Source organism: Bubalus kerabau, chromosome 1 (genome assembly GCF_029407905.1).
Source record: "Bubalus kerabau isolate K-KA32 ecotype Philippines breed swamp buffalo chromosome 1, PCC_UOA_SB_1v2, whole genome shotgun sequence".
In the NCBI taxonomy this organism is placed as follows: Eukaryota; Metazoa; Chordata; class Mammalia; order Artiodactyla; family Bovidae; genus Bubalus; species Bubalus kerabau.
The window spans coordinates 218,238,374-218,253,202 of record NC_073624.1 but is presented as its reverse complement, the minus strand read 5'-3'; the positions used below and the strand labels follow the sequence as shown (position 1 = coordinate 218,253,202).

At 38.6% G+C, this 14,829-nt stretch overlaps 1 protein-coding gene across 1 annotated transcript in view; it reads right to left on the bottom strand.

Annotated features, from left to right (window-relative positions):
* The window catches only part of PKD2L2 (polycystin 2 like 2, transient receptor potential cation channel), a 42,157-nt gene that overhangs the window by 8,257 nt on the left and 19,071 nt on the right, over positions 1-14,829 (bottom strand). The window contains exons 7-9 of the mRNA XM_055554687.1: positions 9,514-9,684; positions 8,832-9,013; positions 1,179-1,299 (exon numbers count right to left, since the gene is read on the bottom strand). Coding sequence (XP_055410662.1) covers positions 1,179-1,299; positions 8,832-9,013; positions 9,514-9,684 — 474 coding nt within the window. The remainder of the gene's footprint in view (positions 1-1,178; positions 1,300-8,831; positions 9,014-9,513; positions 9,685-14,829) is intronic.

Sequence of the window (14,829 nt, the reverse complement as noted above, 5' to 3'; positions counted from 1 at the left end):
AAGAGAGAGATGGCTATGCAGACTATATATAAAAAAAATTTAGTGGAATGGGAAATATTTAGTGTGTGGATATGGGCAAGTATGTTTATGATAAATGGGAAAAACAGAATGTAAAATAGTGCATGCTGCTGAGTCGCTTCAGTTGTGTCCGACTCTGTGCGACCCCATAGACGGCAGCCCACCAGGCTCCCCCGTCCCTGGGATTCTCCAGGCAAGAACACTGGAGTGGGTTGCCATTTCCTTCTCCAATGCATAAAAGTGAAAAGTGAAAGGGAAGTCACTCAGTTGTGTCCAACTCTTAGCGACCCCATGGACTGCAGCCTACCAGGCTCCTCTGTCTGTGGGATTTTCCAGGCAAGAGTACTGGAGTGGGGTGCCATTGCCTTCTCCAAAATAGTGCATATAAACTGGTTAATATATAGAAATTTATTAATGTTAGATATCAGAATAAAACTTAGAATAATATGTGTTCATAGGGGTTTTTTTTTCCTTTAAAATTCTGTAGAGTTGTTTAAATGTACAATTTTACTACCAGTGTGCAGATTAACACAGAATTGTGGAGAGGGTATTCTTAATCTCAAGCCCACCTCTCCACATTTCTCTGTGGCCCAGATCTGTTGCTTTGAGGACTCCTGCCCACCATCAGGGTATAACTGCTGTGCATGACCAAAAAAAAAAAGTTGTCATGGAGGACAGTAGCAGTGCTTTGAGTAGAAAAGCAAGTTCCTTGATTAAGAAGGCCAAATAGGTTTGTCCCCAGTGCATGTGAGAGACTTATAAATTCTCGGGACTCATAAAAATGACAGAGGTGTGAGCTTTCAGCCATAAGGGCCAAAAGCTGTTGTGATGGGCAGAATATGAATGACCTGATTCATACTTACTGGTGTGAAATATCCCAGGTTGGAGAGACCTGGGACATTCAAGTTATATGTGTAAAAGATTTAGCAACTCTTGGCATACAGTAAACACTCAGATGGTAACTATTATGGTCACATCCTCCATTGGACAACTTAAAATCACTTAGACTTGCTGGATTACTAGAAATCTACACCATTCTTAATAAATGTAAGTGTTCTGACAACTAAGCAGTGATACTGTAATTTCTTCTAAATTAGTAATTATATTTTTTATTCTGGAAAATATAAGCAAAAAAAGGGAGTATATTCGATCTTTCTTACCAGCAGGACAAAGAACACGAAAAAGATGAAAGTGATGAAGTAAATGGGTCCCAAGATACGATTGGCTTGCTGAATGCCAGCAAAATTAAAATCTCCAAGAACGATACGAAATTGCGTGAATCTTTTATGGGGATAAAGAAAAGCATTAGAAAATATTATATCTCTTCATACATACATGACAACTAATGGTTACTAATGTGTCTAGGAAAAATACCTAACTGCATATAGTATGTGCTTTCTGGCTTTAGTTTTGTTAGCATACAACCGGGTGTAGAAAATTCCCCTGAAGGCAAGACTTAATAGCTGAACAGATAGTTTAGGAAATGGTGGGACTTCAGTTTATTTAACCAAAGTGAGCCCAGTGTTCACCTCCAAGATTTAAACCTTGAGATTCCTCCTTACCAGCTTGTCTTGACAGTTATCTCCTTAGCCATTCCTGTGCCCTTATAAAACTTAGGATACTTTGACCTTCCCAAAAAGTGACTTTCATCTTGGAAATAGACCGAGAACCCTACAACTTCTTTTATCAATGATATGCTTAATTCCTGCTTCTCCTCTACTGAAGTGTAAGGATGCCAACAATTTATCACTTGTCAGGTCTCAAGCAAGTGCTGGTAATGATCCTCAAACATGAGCCTGAGTTTTGTTTTATTTTCTCCAATAAATATAAAAACTTGGCTTTGATGTGAAATAGCATTGAAAATATTATAAAGCTTCATTTTATTTATTTTATAGATGGAAAAATTAAGAAATTAAGGCTTCAAATGAACATAGTAGTAGGAGAGGTAGAATTGGGATTTCATAACCTGAAGTCTTATTTTCTCATCATTAATTTGCAGTGGTATTGCCAGACATACCAGAGATAGGTTAAAAATTATAAAAATGTAATATATATATTAATATATATATATTTTAAGGGGAAACCCGGAAAGGAGTTTTTACCAGTATGTAGACACTTTACTATCGTTTTTCCAGTAGTCATGTACAGATGCGAGAGTTGGACCATAAAGAAGGCCAAAGGATTGATGCTTTCCAATTGTGGTAATGGAGAAGACTCTAGACGGTCCCTTGGACTGCAAGGAGATCAAACCAGTCAATCCTAAAGGAAATCAACCCTGAATATTCATTGGAAGGACTGAAGCTGAGGCTCCAATACTTTGGCCACCTGATGTGAAGAGCCAACTCAATTAGAAAAGACGCTGATGCTGGGAAAGATTGAAGGCAGGAGGAGAAGGGACGACAGAGGATGAGATATTTGGATGGCATCACTGACTCAGTGAACATGAGTTTGAGCAAACTTCAAGAGACAGTGAAAGACAGGGAAGCTTGGAGTGCTATAGTCCATGAGGTTCCAAAGAGTTGGACAAAACGTAGTGACTGAACAACAGACACTTTGCATGATTTTTTCAGTCAAAGGACTAAAAAAGAATGTTTCTTGTTTTTTAAGCCAATCACATGAAGGGAAACATAGCACCGTGTACAATAAAGGAAGAAAATGTATTCAAAGAAATCAGCTATTTGGAGTCCTAGGACTCGAGTTTTCTGGAATTTCATCCTTGGTACCTGAGACCTGACTAAATCCTATGTAAAGTATTTATCTAGTTTCTAATACTGGATTCAAATGCTTTTTACATATGACAGAGAAATGCTGAATTAGGAGACCAAAGTTTCTTAGCAAATCAAACTTTTTTCTCTCTGGCATAGGAGAATATGAGGTTTTATTTAAGTGTTTTTAATATGATTTTTTTTATGCTTAAGTTGTATTTAAGAAATGATAAGTATTTGATACTTTTTCAAATATGCCACTTTTTACACTATCCTGTTCTCTAAAGATATTTTCTGACTTGTGTTTTATTTCTCTAAATATATTATTATTACTATATTTGAAGTCTTTGAGTCTGTTTCTGTTGTCTGTTGTATCTTTTAGTTCTTACGGTTTTTTCCTCCTTTTATATGAGGTTATCTTTGACCATGAGCAGAAAATTATACTTGAAGGACTTGGGATGAAGATACTGTTTTCCAGAGAGATTTGTATATGTGTCTGCAGGTGTATATGGACATTCTAGCTTGGGGCTATCTTAAACCAAGTTCAAGATAATGAGCTTCCCTGGATACCTAGGTGATTAAACCCTGACTTCAAGTCACTGAGGGATTTATTTTTAACTTGAGGCTGTAGCACTTCAGATCCCTGCTTTATGTGTGGTGATGTTATCAGATACTGCTCTTCTCCCCCTACCCCACTTTCCAACACACACACAAAGGCTCTGGGTTTCTCTTCTGTCTCCTCCTTGAGAAGTAACTAGGGACACAATTTCTTAACTCTTCTGGATCAGCAAAAATGCCTTCACAATGGAGATTTTGGGGAAGATGGAGTAAGGACACTAGGAATCTGTCTCACCACCTTGACAACAGTCTCACTGGCATAATCTGATGTAACATTTGAAATGAACTCTGTAGAGTCTGTTGAAAGCTTGCAACATCTAGGAAAGGACTGGTCAATTTGAGTAAATTTAAACTTTTAGTTTGACAGCAGCTACCCACCTCCTGGGCTTCCTAGGTGACTCAGTGGTAGAGAATCCATCTCCCAATGCAGGAGACTCTGGTTTGATCCCTGAGTTGGGAAGATAACCCTGGGGGAGGAATTGGCCACCCACTCCATCATTCTTGCCAGAAAAATTCCATGGACAGAGGAGCCTGGTGTATAGCCACGGATTATAGTCCATGGGGTCGTAAAGAGTTGGACGTGACTGAGTGAGCATGTGTGCGCGTGCACTTGCACTTCCAATCCCTCAGCCCGTGGCAGGTGGCCCTGCATGAATTCCTGGAGCAGCTTGTGCATGGCTTGTGGGAGCCAGGGTGGGCAAGAAGGATTGGGTTGTCCAAACATCAGGGGTCTGTGTTCTGATTGCTGCTGATGACAAGGCAGGTATCTCACTACATTGGTTGCAAGTCCCTCCCTCTCTGGCCGAAGCAATGTCCTTGGGATTTAGAGGCCCAATGCCCTTTCCTTCTTCATTTTTTTCTTTCTTCCCTTTGGGAACCAGACATTAAAGACTAGGACACTGAAAAAAGAAACACAAAACCCCCTGCATATGTGGAGGAAATAGAGAAAATCACCATGCATGCCCAAGGAATGGCACAGGTTCAGAAAAGACCTGAGAAGACCTTTTAAGTTTACACCTCAGGCTGATCCTCAGCATGGAGACAGTCAACAATGAAAAACCACAGCAGAAAACATAGCAGGCCCTGGGGGAGGGAAATTAACTGATTTCCAAAATTATCACATTGTTAGACTTAAATGTTTCAGTTCAGTTCAGTCAGTGGTGTCTGACTCTTTGTGACTCCATGAGCAGCACGCCAGGCCTCCCTGTCCATCACCAACTACCGGAGTTCACTCAAACTCAGGTCCATCAAGTTGGTGATGCCATCCAGCCATCTCATCCTCTGTTGGCCCCTTCTCCTGCCCCCAATCCCTCCCAGCATCAGGGTCTTTTCCAATGAGTCAACTCTTTGCATGAGGTAGCCAAAGTATTGGAGTTTCAGCTTTAGCATCAGACCTTCCAATGAACACCCAGGACTGATCTCCTTTAGGATGGACTGGTTGGATCTCCTTGCAGTCCAAGGGACTCTCAAGAGTCTTCTCCAACACCACAGTTCAAAAGCATCAATTCTTCAGCGCTCAGCTTTCTTCACAGTCCCAACTCTCACATCCATACATGACCACTAGAAAAACTAGCCTTGACTAGACGGACCTTTGTTGGCAAAGTAATATCTATGCTTTTTAATATGCTATCTAGGTTGGTCATAACTTTCCTTCCAAGGAGTAAGCCTCTTTTAATTTCATAGCTGCAGTCACCCATCTGCAGTGATTTTGGCGCCCCAAAAAATAAAGTGACACTGTTTCCACTGTTTCCCCATCTATTTCCCACGAAGTCATGGGACCAGATGCCATGATCTTTGTTTTCTGAATGTTGAGCTTTAAGCCAACTTTTTCACTCTCCTCTTTCACTTTCATCAAGAGGCTTTTTAGTTCCTCTTCACTTTCTGCCATGAGGGTGGAGCCATCTGCATATCTGAAGTTATTGATATTTCTCCTGGCAGTCTTGATTCCAGCTTGTGCTTCTTCCAGCCCAGCGTTTCTCATGATGTACTCTGTGTATAAGATAAATAAGCAGGGTGACAATATACAGCCTTGATGTACTTTTCCTATTTGGAACCAATCTGTTGTTCCATGTTGCTTCCTGACCTGCATATAGGTTTCTCAAGAGGGAGGTCAGGTGGCCCATCTCTTTCAGAATTGTCCACAGTTTATTGTGATCCACACAGTCAAAAGCTTTGGCGTAGTCAATAAAGCAGAAATAGATATTTTTCTGGAACTCTCTTGCTTTTTCGATGATCTAGCGGATGTTGGCAATTTGATCTCTGGTTCCTCTGCCTTTTCTAAAACCAGCTTGAACATCTGGAAGTTCACGGTTCACGTATTGCTGAAGCCTGGCTTGGAGAATTTTGAGCATTACTTTACTAGCGTGTGAGATGAGTGCAATTATGCGGTAGTTTGAGCATTCTTTGGCATTGCCTTTCTTTGGGATTGGAATGAAAACTGACCTTTTCCAGTCCTGTGGCCATTGCTGAGTTTTCCAAATTTGCTGGCATATTGAGTGCAGCACTTTCACAGTGTCATCTTTCAGGATTTGAAAGAGCTCAACTGTAATTCCATCACCTCCACTAGCTTTGTTCATAGTGATGCTTTCTAAGGCCCACTTGACTTCACATTCCAGGATGTCTGGCTCTAGGTGAGTGATCATACCATCATGATTATCTGGTTTACAACAAAAAATGACAAGGCATACAAAGAAACGGGAGTATGGCCTATTCAAAGGGAAAAAGTGAATCAACAGAAACTACCCCTGAGTGAGACCACACGGTAGACTCCTAGACCTAAGCATTTTAAAGATTCTCAAAGAACTAAAAGAAGTTGGAGAAAGTCAAGAAAACTAAGTATGAACAAAATGGAAATATCAGGAAAAAGAAAACCTCAAACCAAAAAGAAATTCTAGAGCTGCAAAGTACAATAACTGAAATGAAAATTCATTAGAGGGATTCAAAGGTAGATTTGTAGGCAGAAAAAAAATTAGTGAATTTGAAGATAGGGCCATTGAAATAACTGAGTCTGAGGAACAGAAAGAGAAGAGTTTACAGAAAAAGTGAACAGAGCCTTAAGGGACTTTTGAGACATCATCAAGTGGACCAACATATGCATAAGCATATGAAAATGCTCAGTATTGCTAATTAGTAGAGAAATGCAAATCCAAAACACAATGAGATACTATACCTCACACCCATTAGGATGGCTGCCATCAAAACAAAATAATTTTTGATAAGGCTGTGGAGAAAGTGAAACATCTGTGCACTGTTAGAAGAAATGTAAAATTCAGTGTCCACTGTGGACAACAGTATAGCAGTTCCTCAGAAAATTCAAAATTACCATATGATCCAAAATTCTACTTCTGGGTATATACCCAAAAGAATTCAGAGTAGGATCTCAAAGCGATTTGTACACCATTTTCTCACCGTAACATTATTCAGAAGAATGAAAACATGGAAGCAGCTCAAGTGTCATTGACAGATTAATGAAAAGCAAAATGTGATGTGTGTGTAACACACAGTGGAATATTATTCATCCTCAAAAAGGAAGGAAATCCTGACACATTCTACAACATTGTTGACGATATTATGCTAAGTGGAATAAATTAGAAATGGACAAATACTGTGTGATTCTATGAGAATTACCTCAAGTAATCAAAATGAGAGACAAAAAGTACAATGATGGTTGCAGGGGCTGGAGTAGGGGGAGAAATGGAGAATTCCTGTTTTATGAATATGAGAGTTTCAGTTTTGCAAGATAGATTTCTGGAGGTGAATGATGGTGATGATTGAACAATACGAATGTACTTCACTCTTAGAAATGGTTTTAAAAGTGGTTAAGATGGTAAATTTTATAACAGCTTAAAATCTTTATCAGCTTTAAAAAAGCCTTCAGGGAAGAATAGCTTTGGATGCTGGAGCTACTTCTCTGGGTTCTTGCTTTCTGATTTTGGACACTCATAAATTGTGAAGAGATTGATTTGAATAGCCTTGCACATCATTACCAAAAGCAGAAGTTCCCTCAATCCATTCTGAACCTTTCTGTCTGCTTAATTTGTGTCTTATACTTTCTTTCCTCCCATTATCCAAGGTAAGACACATTACATTCATATCTAATGTCCAGTATTAATTAGTTTTATTACTACACTTAAGATCCTAGGAAGGGACCAAGAAGTTGTTGAAACTGCTAACATTGACTCAGGGTAAACTAATTAGACTTCTCATTTGTAGTTGGAAGGGACCTCTGGGAGAGATTTAATTCAGCCCATTCATTTACAGATAAAGAAATTAAGATCTAGAAAAATTAAATAGCTAGTGGCAGAGGTAGAAAGTAGAATTCTATCCTCTTGTTTAGTAAAGGATTATTTCAGAAAAAATGTTATTAAATTTCAAACAGTGGTACTTCAATTATTTACATGTGGATAATGAGATTTTCCCGACTAAGTTCAGTTGCTCAGTCATGTCTGACTCTTTGTGATCCCATGGAATGCACTAAAATTTACCCCCAATTGAGTAAAAGGACCAAGGACAATTTGAGGAATTCTGAACCGAAGAAAGTAGTAGTTTTTCTCAGAGCCCTATGTTACCATGAACTACAAATTTCAAGAGTGATGGAAAATTTCTTAAACTTTTTAAAATATTAAACTATTTCCCCCAGACAATCTTAGTCTAGATTATACAGAACACATTTTTGAGACCTGATATTTTAGACCAGCAGAGCCCAAAGTATTTGGCACCAGGGACTGGTTTCGTGCAAGACAGTTCTTCCGTGGACTGCAGAAGCAGGGATGGCTTCAGGATGATTTAAGCACCTTGCATTTGTTGTGCACTTTGTTTCTGTTATTACATCAGCTCCACCTCAGACCAGAGGTTGGGGACCCCTGTTTTAGACAATCTCTCTCTCTCTCTCACACACACACACACACACACACACACACACACACATATATATAATTATTTTTATACAGACAACTTGTTTTACCTACTCAAAAATGGAAGTCAATTTATTAAAATTACTCACTTCTAAAGAATAGCCTGAATACTTTTCTAGGCATTCTACCTAGTCAGTTCTATAAGTTAGTTATCTGCTAATTGCTTTATGTGTATAAAGCCATTTTTAAAATTCAGCTTTGCCAGATCAGCAAAGGACAATCAAGTCAATATCAATGAAAGGATTCTAAAGATGCCCTCGAAAGGAAACACTTCTTTTGCCCAGAGAATAGATACTATAGAGAAATGGAGCCAATATTTTTTAACTTAGATAAAATTTTCACTTCTAGAATAGTAAAAATTTATTTTTCTAACTTGACCTAGTAACAAGTGAAGAGTGGATAACACCATCAATTTGGATCTTTCAATGCCTAACTGCACTTTGAGTATAACAAATATTTAGCCATCAGTGAAAATATCAAACCATTTTAAAATTTATTAAAGCTTATGTCACTACTTATAGGCATATTCATGATTTTTTGTTATAAACTGGAAAATATATTTATACTAAGAGCTTACATGGCATTTTGAAAAGTGGAAAAGTCGTCAACCTGTGATCCAAAAACAAGAAATCCTAACTGAGCGTAAGCAAAGAATATTATAAAAAACATGATAGCAAATCCTATTATGTCTTTGATACATCGTGACAAGGTTGATGACAGCTGAGACATTGTCTTATTAAAGCTTATGAATTTGAATATCTGAAAAAGAACAAAATTAATTGAAATAGCATACTAAAGATTATACTTAGAGTAAGTTAATTTCAGAAGAAATCTGCTTCAGATTAAGAGAGATGCTTAATGATAGTCAAGAATGTTTGAGGATTTGCTGGCAATCATCACAAAGCCAAACTACTTTTAAAAATTACTGTATAGTTAAGAGTATCTTTTTTTTTCCCCCCATAACTTTGTAGTTTGAGTTCTTATTATCTAATGTAATAAAGTGAAGTCGCTCAGTCATGACCAACTCTTTGCAACCCCATGGACTGTAGCTGCCAGGCTCCTCCATCCATGGGATTTTCCAGAAAAGAATACTGGAGTGGGTTGCCATTTCCTTCTCCAGGGGATCTTCCCAAGCCAGGGATTGAACCTGGGTCTCCCACACTGCAGGCAGACTCTTTACCATCTGAGCCACCAGGGAAGGCTTTTATTTAATGTAATAAAACATATCTAATCTGTTATATCTGATAAAATACAAATACCTTTATCCATGCAAAGAAGATGGTTATGGCAATTATGTTGTTGTAATAAATGTGCCAGTATGCAAGAAAATAGAAGTCTGAATATTTTTCAGTATTTCTTAACAGTCGTCCAATCATGCGATAAATTTGCATATTAGAGTATAAGCTGAAGAAAACAGTCGAAAAACATAACTAAATGGGAAAATAAGAAGAGTTAGGTATCATTTCTACCTCTAAATGTGTAGCCTATAAACAAATACATGAAAAACTTCATCAGAAGTTCAACCAAAAGGAAGGGATAAGACATAACTTTAATGTAGCATAATTATCATAAAAGTAACAAAATATTGGCTATATATATTGGCAAATCTATTTGCCTTTTTGTTTCTTTGAGGCATAAAACAAATATATAAAATGATTATATAATTCTGACTAGGCTAAAAGAGTTTTTGCTCCATTTAACTACATGATACCTAAGAGTTTAATATTTTTCACTCTTAAGAAAAATTTTTTTACAGTTCCAAAAAAATAACCCCTTTAGGACTCTTTAACAACGTTTTAAAAATTAAGTTTTTATTGAAGGATAATTGCTTTACAGACTTTTGTTGTTTTCTGTCAAACATCAAAAAGAATCAGCCATAGGTATACATATCAGTTCAGTTCAGTCCCTCAGTCATGTCCAACTCTTTGCGACCCCATGGACTGCAGCACGCTAGGCCTCCCTGCCCATTACCAACTCCCAGAGTTTACTCAAACTAATGTACATCGAGTCAGTGATGCCATCCAACAATCGCATCCTCTGTTGTCCCCTTCTCCCACCTTCAGTCTTTCCCAGCATCAGGGTCTTTTCAAATGAGTCAGTTCTTCGCTTCAGGTGGTCAAAGTATTGGAGCTTCAGCTTCAGCATCAGTCCTTCCAATGAATATTCAGGACTGATTTCCTTTAGGATGGACTGGTTGGATCTCCTTGCAATCCAAGGGACTCTCAAGAGTCTTCTCCAATACCACAGTTCAAAAGCATCAATTCTTCGGTGCTCAGCTTTCTTTACAGTCCAACTCTGACATCCATACATGACTACTGGAAAAACTATAGCTCTGACTAGATGGACTTTTGTTGGCAAAGTAATGTCTGCTTTTTAATATGCTGTCGAGGTTGGTCATAACTTTTCTTCCAAGGAGCAGGCATTTTTTAATTTCATGGCTGCAGTCACCATCTGCAGTGATTTTGGAGCACCCCAAGAATAAAGTCGCTCAATGTTTCCATTGCTTCCCCATTTATTTGCCATGAAGTGATGGGACCAGATGCCATGATCTTAGTGTTTTGAATGTTGAGTTTTAAGCCAACTTTTTCACTTTCCTTTTTGATCAAGAGGCTCTTTAGTTCTTCACTTTCTGCAATAAGTGTGATGTCATCTGCATATCTGAGTTTATTGATATTTTTCCCGGCCATCTTGATTCCAGCTTGTGCTTCATCCAGCCCAGCATTTGTCATGATGTACTCTGCATATAAGTTAAAAAAACACGGTGACAATATACAGCCTTGATGTACTCCTTTCCCAACTTGGAACCAGTCTGTTGTTCCATGTCCAGTTCTTGACCTGCATATAGATTTCTCAGGAGGCAGGTCAGGTGGTCTGATATTCCCATCTCTTGAAGAATTTCCCACAGTTTGTTGTGATCCACACAGTCAAAGGCTTTGTCATAGTCAATAAAGCAGAAGTAAATGTTTTTCAGGAACTATTTTGCTTTTTCGATGATCCAACAGATGTTGGCAATTTTATCTCTGTTTCCTCTGCCTTTTTAAAATCCAGGTCGAACATCTGGAAGTTCACGGTTCATGTACTGTTGAGGCCTGGCTTGGAGGATTTTGAGCATTACTTTGCTTGCGTGTGAGATGGGTGCAATTGTGCACTAGTTTGAGCATTCTTTGGCATTGCCTTTCTTTGGGATTGGAATGAAAACTGACCTTTTCCAGTCCTGGGGCCACTGCTGAGTTATCCAAATTTGCTGGCATATTGAGTGCAGCACTTTTATAGCATCATCTCTTAGGATTTGAAATAGCTCAACTGGAAATCCATCACCTCCACTAGCTTTGTTTGTAGTGATGCTTCCTAAAGGTCACTTGACTTCGCATTCCACGATGTCTGACTCTAGGTGAGTGACCACACCACTGTGATTATCTGGGTCGTGAACATCTTTTTTGTGTAGTTCTGTCTATTCTTGCCACCTCTTGTTAATATCTTCTGCTTCTGTTAGGTCTGTACCATTCCTGTCCTTTATTGTGCCCATCTTTGCATGAAATGTTCCCTTGGTATCTCTAATTTTCTTGAAGAGATCTCTAGTCTTTCCCATTCAATTGTTTTCCTCTATTTCTTTTCATTGATCACTGAGGAAAGCTGTCTTATTTTTCCTTGCTATTCTTTGGAACTTTGCATTCAAATGGATATAGATTTCCTTTTCTCCTTTGCCTTTCACTTCTCTTCTTTTCACAGCTATATATTATAAGACCTCCTCAGACAACCATTTTGCCTTTTTGCACTTCTTTTTCTTGGGGATGGTCTTGATCCCTGTCTCCTGTATAATGTAACGAGCCTCCATCCATAGTTCTTCAGGCACTCTGTCAGATCTAATCCCTTGAATCTATTTCTCACATCTGTTGTATAATCATAAGGGATTTGATTTAGGTCATACCTGAATGGTCTAGTTGTTTTCCCTACTTTCTTCAATTTCAGTCTGAATTTGGCAATAAAGAGTTCATGATCTGAGCCACAGTCAGCTCCCGGTCTTGTTTTTGCTGACTGTATAGAGCTTCTCCATCTTTGGCTGCAAAGAATATAATCAATCTGATTTCGGTGTTGACCATCTGGTGATATCCCTGTGTAGAGTCCTCTCTTGTGTTGTTGGAAGAGGGTGTTTGCTATGACCAGTGTGTTCTCTTGGCAAAGTTCTATTTGCCTTTGCCCTACTTCATTCTGTACTCCCAAGGCCAAATTTGCCTTTTACTCCAGGTATCTCTTGACTTCCTACTTTTGCATTCCAGTTCCCTATAATGAAAAGGACATCTTTTTTGGGTGTTAGTTCTAGAAGGTCTTGTAGGTCTTCATAGAACCGTTCAGCTTCAGCTTCTTCAGCACTACTGGTCGGGGCATAGACTTGGATTACTGTGATATTGAATGGTTTGCCTTGGAAATGAACAGAGATCATTCTGTCGTTTTTGAGATTGCATCCAAGTACTGCATTTCAGACTGTTTTGTTGACTATGATGGCTACTCCATTTCTTCTAAGGGATTCTTGCCCACAATAGTAGATATAATGGTCATCTGAGTTGAATTTACCCATTCCAGTCCATTTTACTTCACTGATTCCTAAAATGTTGATGTTCACTCTTACCATGTCCTGTTTGACCACTTCCAATTTGCCTTGATTCATGGACCTAACATTCCAGGTTCCTATGCAATATTGCTCTTTACAGCATTGGACTCTACTTCCATCACTAGTCACATCCAGAACTGCGTGTTGTTTCTGCTTTGGCTCCGTCTCATTCTTTCTGGAGTTATTTCTCCACTGATCTCCAGTAGCATATTGGGCACCTGCTGACCTGGGGAGTTCATCTTTCAGTGTCCTATCTTTTTGCCTTTTCATACTATTCATGGGGTTCTCACGGCAGGAATACTGAAGTGGTTTGCCATTCCCTTCTCCAGTGGTATACGTATATTCCCACCCTTTTGAAACTCCCTCCCACCTCCCTCCCCATCTCACCCCTCTAGGTTAATACAGAGCCCCTGTTTGAGTTTCCCTAGCCATACAGCAAATTCTTGTTGGCTATTTAATTTACATATGGTAATGTAAGTTTCCATATTACTCTCTCCATACATCTCACCCTCTCCTCCCCTCTCCCCATGTCTATAAATCTATTCTCTATGTCTGTTTCTCCATTGCTGCCCTGTAAATAAATTCTTCAGTACCATTTTCTAGATTCTGTATATATGCGTTAGAATATGATATTTATCTTTCCCTTTCACTCTATACTTCACTCTGAATAATAGGTTCTCGGTTCATTCACCTCATTAGACTGACTCAAATGCATTCCATTTTATGGCTAAGTAAGATTCTATTGTGTATTTGTACCAAAACTTCTCTATCCATTCATCTGTCGATGGACATCTAGGTTGCTTCCATGTTCTAGCTATTGTAAATGGTGCTGCAATTAACAATGGGACACATGTTTCTTTTTCAGTTTTGGTTTCCTCAGGGTATATGCCTAGGAGTGGGATTGCTGGGTCATATGATGGTTTTATTCCTAGCTTTTTAAGGAATCTCCATACCGTCTTCCATAGTGGCTGTATCAGTTTACATTCCCACCAACAGTGCAAGAGTGTTCCCTTTTCTCCACACCCTCTCCAGCATTTATTGTTTGTAGACTTTTTGATAATGGCCATTCTGACCAGTGTGAGGTGATAACTCATTGTAGTTTTGATTTGCATTTCTCTAATAATGAGCGATGTTGAGCATCTTTTCATGTGTTTGTTAGTCATCTGTATGTCTTCTTTGGAGAAATGTCTATTTACGTCTTTCTCCCACTTTTTGATTGGGTGGGTTGTTCTTCTGGCATTGTGTTGTATGAGCTGCTTGTGTATTTTGGAAATTAATCCTTTTTCAGTTGTTTCATTTGCTATTATTTTCTCCCATTTTGAGGGTTGTCTTTTCACCTTGCTTATAGTTTCCTTTGCTGGGTATAGCCTTTACGTTTAATCAGGTCCCACTTGTTTACTTTTGTTTTTATTTCCATTACTCTAGGAGGTGGGTCATAGAGGATCTTGCTTTGATTTATGTCATTGACTGTTCTGCCTATGTTTTCCTCTACGAGTTTTATAGTTTCTAGTCTTACACTTAGGTCTTTAATCCATTTTGAGTTTATCTTTGTATATGGTGTGAGGAAGTGTTCTAATTTCATTCTTTTACATGTAGCTGTCCAGTTTTCCCAGCACCATTTATTGAAGAGGCTGTCTTTGCCCCATTGTATATTCTTGCCTCCTTTCTCAAAACTAAGGTACCCATAGGAGCATGGGTTTATTTATGGGCTTTCTATCTTGTTCCATTGGTCTATATTTCTGTTTTTATGCCAGTGCCATACTGTCTTGATGACTGTAGTTTTGTAGTATAATCTGAGGTCAGGAATGTTGATTCCTCTAGCTCCATTCTTCTTTTTCAAGACTGCTTTGGCTATTTGGGGTCTTTTGTGTTTCCATATAAAATTTTTTGTTCTAGTTCTGTGAAAAATGTTGGTAAATTGATAGGGATCACATTGAATCTGTAGTTTGGATTTGGTAGTATAGTC